The sequence below is a fragment of the Lipotes vexillifer genome, unplaced genomic scaffold, assembly GCF_000442215.2.
Source record: "Lipotes vexillifer unplaced genomic scaffold, Lipotes_vexillifer_v1.1 scaffold1261, whole genome shotgun sequence".
Classification (NCBI taxonomy): Eukaryota; Metazoa; Chordata; class Mammalia; order Artiodactyla; family Lipotidae; genus Lipotes; species Lipotes vexillifer.
The window spans coordinates 350,589-361,315 of record NW_006796548.1 but is presented as its reverse complement, the minus strand read 5'-3'; the positions used below and the strand labels follow the sequence as shown (position 1 = coordinate 361,315).

Here is a 10,727-nt window from a genome sequence, read left to right as displayed (position 1 = left end):
GTACGCGGGCCTCTCACTGTTGTGGCCTCTCCCGTTGCGGAGCACAGGCTCCGGACGCGCAGGCTCAGCGGCCATGGCTCACGGGCCCAGCCGCTCCACGGCATGTGGGATCTTCCCGGACGGGGCACGAACCCGTGTCCCCCGCATCGGCAGGCGGACTCTCTACCACTGCGCCACCAGGGAAGCCCCTGGAGACTTTTGAGCTGAGAATAGATGTCAGCCAGGGCTCTTAGCTCTTCAGGATGAGGGGGAGGGGCAGTGGCGATGGTGAGAAAGAATCTGGGTGACCTGCGGGCTAGAGAGAGATGTCCACTCACCCGTGTCTCTTCTTGGCTGCAGGGAGTGCCTGGGAACAACGGTTTGCCAGGACAGCCTGGGCTGACTGCGGAGCTGGTAGGTACCGGCCTGGACTCACTGTCCAGCGCCTCCCCTGCTCTTCCCAGGGCTGAGCTTGCCATGCTAGCACCCTCAGCTGCTGTGGGGGTCCCTCTTCCCGCCGCCTTCCGAGGCTGGGAGAAACCTGGGTGCCACGTGGCTTCCCGAGGCTCCACCTGGTGCCGTAAGTCTACGTCCCCCTTCCACTCGCCCTCTGAGCCCTCGTGTCTGTCTCTTGCAGGGATCCTTGCCCATTGAACAGCATGTTCTTAAGGTAAGAGAGTCAGAGGGAGGGCGTAGGAACTGGTAGGGGTTCCCCTCAGGGGATCGTTGCAGTAAGCGCTCAGCTGCGTGGCACCACACACAGAGAGCTGCAGATGGAGCTGTTTGTGGGGACCGTGCATGCCAGGCATCTGGCTGAGGGGCCCTAGTCAGGGGCCAGCTCGGAACAGACCCCCAGTCAGTGTTTGCTGAGCGAATGTTTGAAGGAATCCTGTGAAGGCACCCAGGTGGCCGTGGGTGCTCTGGGCAGTGGTAACTCAGAGACCTGCCCTCAGCAGTTGCCAGTGAGGTCACATGGGGGCAGGGCAGGGAAGGTGAACGTGCACTTGGAGGGCAGTCAGGCAGGGATGTGCGAAGGTTATGTTCTATGATAGGACTGGGTAGGGGCCTGGAAGAAGGCTCCGGCTGTCCTCTGCTCACTCCAGAAAGAATCCAGGGAGGAGAAAGGATTCGAGAGGTGATTCTAGTGGGGCAAGAAAGGGGACGAGTCGGCCTGTGCCAGGGTCTGTCAGTAGCATTAAGACCATGCTCGAGGGCTGTGGCCTGGTCTGATCTCCCACGCCGGGCACCACGGGTGACACAGCCCTTCCTTGCCCAGTTACCTCTAGAGACCAGATCAGGACTCTTCCGTCCTCCAGCTCAGCATCCTTTGGGGTCCCTCCCACGCCTTGGCCTCCAGAGCCCCTGTCCTGGTCACCCCTTCTAGCACTGGCTGGTCAGTGCCCTGGAGTTCCCACGACCCCAGTGGTCCTGGTCAGGACAGAGCATGGGGACCGCCTGCCCCGCCCCTGCTCTGGACAACAGTCATCTCCAGAAGCAGCCTGAGGTCAGGTTATCCTTCTGGCAGCAGTTACAGGTTGGATCACGGCAGGGTTGTGGCAGTGAACCCGCGCTCTTCTGCCCTAGGCCTCTGGCAAGCCAGGGTTCCCCAAGTCCTGCCCCTGGGCAAGTGATTATGAGACTCCAAATGCAGGATTCGACATTTCTCTGTGTAACATGTCGTCTGATGGCTTCTTGATCAAGTGCTCCACGGAGGGCCCCCCAACAGGAACTGAGTGTGGTCTGGAGAAGGGGTCAGATGGGCACTGACAGCCCAGTGGAAGCCTGGGCCTGTGGACAGAGCGCTTCCTTGGCCCTCAGACAGGCCAAGGTCCAATCCAGGGTCCCACTTACCTTAGACAAGTCATGCTGTCTCTTTGAGCCTCGGCTTTCTCATCCCCAGAGTGCTTATAAGATGACCTGCCTTGTTGCACTCTCAGGGTTGAATGTGATAATGTGCAAGGCCTGCCACCATTGCTGGCACCGTGGGTGCTGAGTAAATGACAACCATTATCATTGAGCTTGACAGCGAACAGTGGAGGTGGAGCAGCGTCTCCTCTAGGGGCCCATGGACATCCCGCCAGGCCGTGGATAGATGCCAGGCTCCCGAGTCCTCTGAAATTGTAGTCTAGCTTTCACTAGTAGGTTTCGTTTTGAGGGGAAGCGGACTCACAGCTTCCATCTAACTCTCAGAGAGGTCTGTGACCCAAAGAGGTTAAAGCCTCCAGGTAAGAGGAGGACTTTCTTGTCAGGAAGACTTCAGGCCCGGCCCACTGGGGAGCCTGTAACAGCCGGGATCCACTGGGAAGTGCAGGGCAGGCCCCATCCCAGAGGCTGTCTGCGAAGGGCCTGGCTCCTCCTGCAGCTGTTTCCTTTGCTCCCTTGGGCAGAGAAGCTGGTGTTTGGAGCTGCCCTTTTCAGTCTAAATCCTCGCGGCGTGTCCTCACACGGGGTGCAGGTTGCAGGAACAGCCGGGACAGATGGTCCCCCCGCGGGCCCCTCCGCCTCCTCCCACACGCCTGTCTAGAAAGTGGCGTTGGCTTGGCCCTACCGGAGCTTCTTTCTGGAGGAAACTCAAAGCCAGTGTTGGGATCGGGTCCCCTGAGGATACAGCAAAGCTGCCGCAGACATGTGGCTGGGGAGGAAGAGAGTGGGTGGGTGCCGGCCAGCAGGATGCCACTGGCTGAGTTCGGAGTGGGTTTCCCCCATGTGGCCCACCTTGGCCTTCTCCGACCCCGGCCCCACGCCACCGCCCCCTTTTTCTCATCAGAGCATCTGCGGGGACTGTGTCCAGAGGCAGACGGCCCACCCGGCGGCCCTCCTGGAAAGTGGAGAGAAGGGAGACCAGGGCATCCCCGGCGTGCCAGGCCTTGACAGCTGCGCCCAGGTAGGAGGCTGGGCTCGGGGTGGCCTTGGTGCAGGGCAGCTCCCGGCTGCCCCCGCTGACCGGGCCTCTGGCTGTCGTCCGCAGTGTTTCCCGGAGCGGGAGCGGCCAAGGGCTGAGGAGGCCCGGGTGAGTGGGCCTCCGTCTTCTCTTCACCCCCGGCCCCGAGCCCCATGGGGCTTCTCACACTCACCGTCCATCCCGCTCCAGGGAGACAACGGCGAGGGAGATCCGGGCTGTGCAGGGAGCCCTGGCCTGCCCGGTGCTCCAGGACTGCCTGGCCAGAGAGGAGAAGAGGTACGAACAGGGCCCTCGCCTGGGCTGGGCCCCGAGGCAGCTGGCGTCTCCACTTAAATGGCTCTCAGTTCCCGAGGGCAGTTTCCTTCCTGCCAAAAGCCTTCTCGGGCCCTCCGAGGCCTTAGGTCACCGGCGCCCCTCGCTGCTCTGGCCTCACTTGCTCTCCTGGCACCGGGCCTCCTCGCAGCTCTGGGCCCTGGGCCCCTCCTCCTCCCCTGGCCTTGCGGCTTCCTCAGCCGGCAGCCCTCCTCCAAGGCCCGCTCCTTCACCCCTTCAGCCCTTTGCTCACGTATCACCTTCTCAGTGAGACACTCCCTGACGACCCTCTCTAAAATAGAACTCCCACACCCATGCTCAAAGCCCAGTCCCTCTCTCTGCCCCACGCTCCGCACTGTCTGGCATCCTGTGTGTTCCCTTCATTTGGGAACACGCCGCAGGTGTCTACTGAGCACCGCCTGTGTGCCAGCCTCCGTTCTATGCATTACTGTCTACCTCTCCCTAGAATGTAAGCGCCACAAGGTGGGGATTTTGATGTTCCATTTGTCATTGTGTCCTCAGCCCCTGGACCAGTGCCCAGTACATAATAGCTGCTCGATAAATGTTTGTTGGATGATTGAATGAACCGAATGAAAGGTTTAACGTCAGCTTTGACATCCTGCTCTGACAGCACTGCCTGTTGACTCAGTCTGTGGCAGGCTGGGAGGAGGGCTGCGGAGACCTCAGGGCGCTGTGGGCCTGAGCCTCTTCGTCCATATTCCCTGGCTTCCTTTGCAGGGTCCACCCGGCATGAGGGGCTCCCCGGGTCCTCCAGGCCCTATTGTAAGTATCTGTGGGTTTCCTGGCCTGCTTGAGAGGCTCTCAGAGGGGTTGTAAAGCCAGACACCGTTCTGCTGCCTTGTCTCCGGGAAGCTGGGCAGGACAGAAAGAGGGAACTTCCTTTCCCTCCCCTTTCCCTTGTCAGAGCATCTGCGGCCCCGCTCTGCCTGTGGTCCTGCTTAGAGGAGGCCCTCAGGGCGCATCCTTGTTTCTGCAGCCCCGCCCCTGCTGTGTTTCGCATTCATGGCTCATGGTCTGGGCAGCCAGGAAAGCGTGTGGCAACCTTCAGACAGGGGCCAGGGGCTAAGATGGAGCGGCCCTCTCTTGCTCTGTAGGGCCATCTCTAAGACAAACCTACAAAGGCTAGACTAGGAGCATCTACCCTGGAGTCCTCTGTGGTGTTGATATGGCAGGAACATAGAAGTGACTAGGAAAGCCTGGAAGAACTGAAAATGCTTTCTTTGGAGGAAACAAAAATAGCTGGTGGGAGCCTCTTAGAACCAGGGAGCCCCCACCTGGGGGCTCATGGAGGTCAGGTAACAGGCATGATGGGCTTCCACTCTGGCACCAGGATTCACTCGGACTCGGGAAGACTTGGGCAGGTGGTCTGACTCTGGGGGCTGTTGTGCATCTCTACTGATGGCAGAGCCATTCTTCCTGGAGCCGAGGCGAGGAGCAGATGTCTTCTGGGCCAAGACTTGGGATGAGTCTCTTTTCCAGCTGCCTTGAAAATATTCCCATGACTTCCTCTCCCCGTGACCTCTCAGCCCCAGACTGTGGCCCAGGGTTACTGTGCTTGTGAGTTGTGACCTGCCTGTTTCTCCCACCAGGGCCCCCCAGGTTTTCCTGGTGCTGTTGGCTCCCCCGGATTGCCTGTAAGAACCTAGCGCTGCTCGACCTCCCCTTCCCCTGCCAGCCAGGTCTCTGTGGCTTTTGCTTGTCTCCTTTCCTGTCGTGCCCTGGCCTGCCCCCTCCATGTTTGTCGTTGTCCCCCTTCAGGCTCGGTAGCTAACGACACAGGTTCCCTGAGGTCCCAGCAGCTTGGACGGCCTCCCAGTCTCTGACTGCTTTTCATCTCTCCCTTCTCCCTCTCCTGCTTTCTCTCTCTCATCTTCTCTCTTCTCCCCCCTTCCGTTTCCCTTTTTCTCTCCCACAGTCACACATCACTCCCCCTAAGTCCTCCGGAGCTATTTTACCTTCTTATTTTAAGCTGGTGCCTCTAGGGGCCTCTTTATCCCTGCCTTCTCACTCTGCCTCCTGCTTCTCCCACCTTTGGTGTTGACTGAAGATTTGCTGGAAGTAGTTCTTGGGGCCCTGCCAGCCACCTGGCCCAGAGCCCGGCAGAGATGCCAAAGCTTTAGGGCTTCACACTGCAGGCTGGCACAGGTTTGCTGCCCTGCTGCTTGGCAGGGCTGTCCAGAGGCGCCCCAGGGATTTCAAGGCGGCCACGCTCGCAACTTTCCCCATCATCCTAGAGGAAACTTCCTCCTCTTCCTTTCCTCTTCTTTGGCTCTGGTCCCAGTCTGCTCTGAGGCTGGGCACGTGATGCCAGCAGTAGGGCTTCTGGGCGTCGTGGGGCCCTGCCCCTCTGTGCCCAGTGTCTCGGCCACCTCCTCCTGCCAGGTGTCGTTAATTGCTGTGCCTTCGTCACCGTCACAAGTATGTTTGAGCCGTCCTCTTCCTCACTGTTGCTCCCTCCCGGGTCATGGAAACTAACCTCCTGTTTGTCAGATTTCGTGTTCCCGGGGCCTAGCTCCTCTCCTCCCAGGCCTGGTGACGGAGGCTCAGGGAGCAAGGCCTCTCCTTGTCCCAGCTCCCTCTGTCCCCACGTCCTCATCCTGGCCGGACCTTGTCTGTTTCTGCTTGCTTGGGTGGAGGGGCCATCTGTCCGTCTAGCCATCTGTCTTGTGTTGTGGAAAGGTCTGGGTGCCGTTTCTTGAGGGCACGAGGGAGAAGGGGCAGGCACGGCCCCTTAATGGTGCGGTGCATCCACGAAGGCCAGGGCGAGGAGTGAGGAGGGATGGGGGCTCTGGCTCTGATTGAAATGGATATCCCTTTCCACCTAGAAAGTGACAGGGACTGCTTTGGAGGGAGCCTTCCCATGTCCCTCCCCAGCATCCCTAAAAGCATGTGATTTTTGGCTGGGGCGGGGGGCTTGGAGAGGTAAGTGTTGGGAGTCTGGTGATACATTTTGGTGGGGAGCCTCTCCCCACTCTAGGGACACCTCTCTGGACAGTTGCCCCTCAGGGGGAGCACATGTGTCACCCTCCTAAAGGTGCACCCCAGACAGTGGTCACAGTAGGGCACACCAGTGACAGCCACCCGAGGAGTACCACCTGAGAGTCACCCGACTGGGCGGGCATATCTCTGTGGTGACCTGCCTTGGGGGGCATGCTTCTGAGAGGCACCCTTACGTGGGGATTTACACCTCTGATAGTTACCCTTCTGGGCACACCCACTATGGTCACTTTGCTGGGGACACTAGGGGGGCCACCAGTAGCCCCCCACCTTTGCCTAGAATGGGGACAGAGGGCTGGGGGGCTGCAGGGAGGAGTCAGGGGCTGGGTGGAGACTGCCCTCTCCTGCAGTTTCTCATGATTTTTCTCTCCAAGGGTCTTCAAGGAGAGCGAGGCCTCAGGGGCCTGACAGGAGAGAAGGGGGAACCGGTAAGCGGAGGCAGCAGGGGATGGAGGTAGATGAAGAGTCCTGGGGAGACAGAGGTTGGGCCCCCTGGGATGGCTGCTGCGTGGAAGATGGGAGGGGGACTCCTTCTTTTGAAACTCTTTGCTCCTCAGCCCTGATTCCCTCAGTATTGGGGGATCTCTCGGGATCAAAGGAAGTTGATCTCCATGTGCCCTGACTCCCTGTAAGGGGCAAACACCTCCATCCCTGGGGGCTTTCTCCCTCCCTTTTCCTGCAGTGTTCAGCATGTCCCTTCCACTGCCCCCACCCGGGTCCTCATCATTCCCTGTCCTGGGCCTTCTCCTTGGCTCAGCTCGCTAGAAAGTGACAGGGACTGCTCTGGAGGGAGCAGTCTCAAGCAGTCAGCATCCAGGACTGTGGTGGCGATCACAGCCGAGGGGAGCCGGGTCTGGGGGAAATGGCCCAAGGTGGTGGCTGTAACCCGGGCATCTGCTGAGGGGCAGCTCCAGACTGTCGGGCCTTGGCCGCCCTCATAGCCAGGGATGGGGACAGAAATGTTGGGCGGCTGGTCCATCATGTCTCCCTTTCTTTGCAGGGTCCTCCAGGGCAACCTGGCTACCCAGGTGCCATGGGCCCCCCGGGACTGCCTGTGAGTAAGGGGAGCCGGGTCTGGGGGTACCCGAGCCGTGGGGTGGTGATCAGGACCGGCCCAGGCTTGGGCATCCTCAGCGGGCTCCCTCCTTTCCGAGCATTTCAGCTGGTGTCTCTGCCAGGCTGTCGGTCCAGAGCACCCCCCACCCCATAAGCCCCCTTGGTAGTGGAGCTTGGCCTCCCTCTCCACTTTGGGGGGCCCACCACAGTCGCTGCACATCAAGGGCCAGACTCTCAGAGCACCCGGAGCCTCCCGGACTAGGAGAGGACAGAGGTCTGCCTCCCCGGGGGCGGGGGAGAGTTGGGGAGATCCAGCGGAGGCGCCTGTTAGGTGGACGTGACCCCCGTTCCACTGAGTGGCGGTGGGAGGCCGCAGAGGCGCCCCCGCTCCGCTCCGCTCCGCTCCGGGAGCAGCCCACCCCTCCGGCCCCCCAGCCTCGCCCGGGGCGCCTTCTGCGTCTAAGTGTGTGTGCCAGCTGCAGTCTCCACCCCTCGCATCGGCGGCGCCCGTGGCGGGCGGACCACGGGGCTAATTCCCTCTCTCTTTGCTGCCTGTCAGGGCATCAAGGGGGAGCGCGGCTACGCGGGTTCCCCGGGAGAGAAGGGAGAATCGGTGAGTGCGCGAGGGCAGCTCCCTCCGCGGGGGCGGGAGGAAGGGCTTCAAATGGCCGGTCCCTGTCTGCCGCCTGGAGAGCTTCCCAGCCGCCCCTGAACGGGAGACGTGACCCCGGCCCCCCGGCCCCCTGAGTCGCTGCAGCTGCGTCTCAAGCAGTCAGCGCTGCCCGCACCAGCGGGGGCGGAAGCTGCGAGGAGAATCCCTGGCAGGTTTCGTGGAGACTGGCGGAGGGGCTGCCCGGGGGGAGGGGGCCAGAGTCAGCGGGCAGGGGACCTCCTCCCACCCCCACCCCCAACGCCCACAGGCCGGAGAGCCAGGCCCCGGACTCTGGACCCCACTCTGCCGCCCGGCCTGTCCCCAGCCCCACACCGAGCACGGAGCTGGGGCGGTCATCAGATGGGGACACGGAGGCTCACGAAGTGACGTGGCTCACCCAGGGTCCTGCAGCTAGTTAGTGAACTAGGGCCGAGCCTGGACTTGAACCCAAGTCTGTGAAAAACCTCCCAAGTCTTTGTCTTACCTTCCCTCTCGCACATGCTGGTGAGGCGCCGGTGGGATGCAGCAAACCCCATTGTGCATTTATTCAATAACAAATCTTTCTCGTGGGCCTTCTGGGTGCCAGGCTCTGTTCTGAGGATGCCTTGGTGGATAAAACAGGCAGTTGAGCCCCTGGTCCTCAGGGAGCTCACGTTCCTGTGGGCCAGGTAGATAACGGATGAGTAAACAGCTACATATCAATTATGAGAGATAGGACCGGTGGAGAAAATCAAGCCGGGTAAGGAACTGGAGCCATGAACGGGAAGCATTAGACAGAGGGTCAGGGAGGCCTCTCTGAGGCGGTGGCATTTGAGCTGAGCCCTGAATGGAGCTGCGGGGGGCGTGTGGGGGCACAGAACAGACGACCAGCACATGGTTGTCTGTGCTGGGGAATCCCGGAGGGAGAAGCCACGGGTGAGGGTACCTCAGGGATAGATTCAAGCCATCGAATGATTTGGTAAGGTTTCAAGAGACCTAGAAATGGTGGGGGATGGTGGGCATTCTAGGTAGAGGGGACAGTTGTGCAAATGCCCAGTGGTATGATTGTATAGTGTTCAGGGAACGGCAGTCTGACCAAGCCAGGCAGAAGATAAGGAAAGGGGAAGGAAGTGAAGCAGGGAAGGGTGGTTGGTATCAGATCACAGGATGCCTCAAAACCCAGCGTTCAGTTGGCAGAGGAGTTCCATGGAGCGTGTTGGAGCAAGAGAGTATTATAATCAGAGCTGTGTTGAAGCAGAGGAGATGGCAGCCTTCTGGTGGCTGGATTAGAGCAAACCCAGAGATGGCAGAACTCGTTAAGAGGCTGGTTCAGTAGCTCAGGCAAGGGAAGGGAAGCCTGAACAGAGCAGGGGGAGGAATCCTGCAGCTCAGAGGGGCGTCCCACCACATCCCTGCCTCTGCTCTGTGCCCCGTCCCCTGCCCCATCCCCTGATCTCCCACCTCCCCTAGTCAGAGTGACTGATTCTGCTCCTTTGTGTCACCAGGGCCCACCAGGATCTGAAGGCCTCCCAGGTCCCCCAGGCCCAGCAGTGAGTGGGGAAGGGGACAGGGAGATGTGGACATGGGGATCCCTGATCCTGCCCTGGGGTCTGGGGACAGGAAGGTTGGGTTCTAGATGCATTGTTCTCTGTGGTGACAGGGTCCCCGAGGAGAGCGAGGACCCCAAGGGAACTTGGGTGAGAAAGGTGACCAGGTGAGTGGTGGCAGGGCCCTATCTAGCTGTCCTCCCCCTGATGGTCACCCTCGTGTACGGGGGGTGGGGGAGGGGGCACGGTGACCAGCTCTAGCCTCCCACCCCCGCCCCATCCTTGAGTTGTAACCTCTCACCTCATGCCCAGAGCCTCACCTGCTGGCCATTTGGGGCAGAGTGGAGGACAAGGCCCATGACCTGAGGCAGCCTCACGCTGTCATTCTTTCCACCTGGGTAGCCAGGCAGGAGAGAGAGGGTGGCACAGCAAACTGTCCCTTGCTTTCTTCCTGTAGGGATTTCAAGGCCAGCCAGGCTTTCCAGGCCCACCGGTGAGTGCACACACAAAGCCAGCTCTGTCCGATGCGATCCCATCTGCGAGGGGCAGGCCTGGCCAGGCCAGGCTGGGTGAGGGTGGGCCTAGGGACGGGAGGGAAGAGGCATGGGAAGAACGGAGGAATGGCCTGGGGGGCCAGGCCTGATTCCAGGAGCCAGGACCTGGAGAGCAGGGCCTCCTGGGTGGGCCCCAGCCCAGCCACCCAGCCAGACGTAATGCTCCACCCAGCCAGACGTAATGCTCCTGGGTGGTGTTTCTGGGAAGTCAAAACGCATCACATTAACAGTGGTGAAGCACACCCAGGAGCAAGAAGGCAGGGGAGCTGCTTTCCAGCCCCGCTTTCATTCCTGCCTGCTTCTTTGTTGATTTAGGGTCCCCCTGGATTCCCAGGCAAAGCTGGAGCACCTGGCCCACCTGGCCCCCAAGCGGAGAAGGTGAGCAGGACCCCAAGTTGGCCACAGTCACAGCTCTGAGCCATCAGAAATTCAAGGACTAATTCAGTTACATCAAGGGTGGGCAAAGAGACCTCCGGGATGAGCCCAGCAACTGCTGTAGGGCAACAGGGCCGGGGCAGACCAGTGGGCCCCTAGGGCTGACAGCTGGGCCCAGGATGCCCACTGGCCTCTGTGCCGCCGAGGTTCCCACCCAATGGGAGAGTGTGGGTGGGGAGAGGTGGGCCACTAGATGCGACAGGCCAGCCCCGGCCAGCTGCAGCTCCTCCAGGGGAGGCGAGGAGTTGAGGGAAGGAGGGAAGCACATCCAAGACTGGGCACCCTGGGCCCTT

The 10,727-nt window shown here is 60.8% G+C and overlaps 1 protein-coding gene across 1 annotated transcript in view; it reads left to right on the top strand.

Moving 5' to 3' along the window:
- Nucleotides 1-10,727, top strand: part of COL16A1 (collagen type XVI alpha 1 chain) — a 50,220-nt gene that overhangs the window by 26,473 nt on the left and 13,020 nt on the right. Inside the window, exons 42-55 of the mRNA XM_007468654.1 lie at nt 340-393; nt 617-649; nt 2,747-2,863; nt 2,948-2,989; nt 3,071-3,157; nt 3,932-3,976; nt 4,804-4,848; nt 6,586-6,639; nt 7,212-7,265; nt 7,827-7,880; nt 9,404-9,448; nt 9,559-9,612; nt 9,903-9,938; nt 10,315-10,377. Coding sequence (XP_007468716.1) covers nt 340-393; nt 617-649; nt 2,747-2,863; nt 2,948-2,989; nt 3,071-3,157; nt 3,932-3,976; nt 4,804-4,848; nt 6,586-6,639; nt 7,212-7,265; nt 7,827-7,880; nt 9,404-9,448; nt 9,559-9,612; nt 9,903-9,938; nt 10,315-10,377 — 783 coding nt within the window. The remainder of the gene's footprint in view (nt 1-339; nt 394-616; nt 650-2,746; nt 2,864-2,947; nt 2,990-3,070; nt 3,158-3,931; nt 3,977-4,803; nt 4,849-6,585; nt 6,640-7,211; nt 7,266-7,826; nt 7,881-9,403; nt 9,449-9,558; nt 9,613-9,902; nt 9,939-10,314; nt 10,378-10,727) is intronic.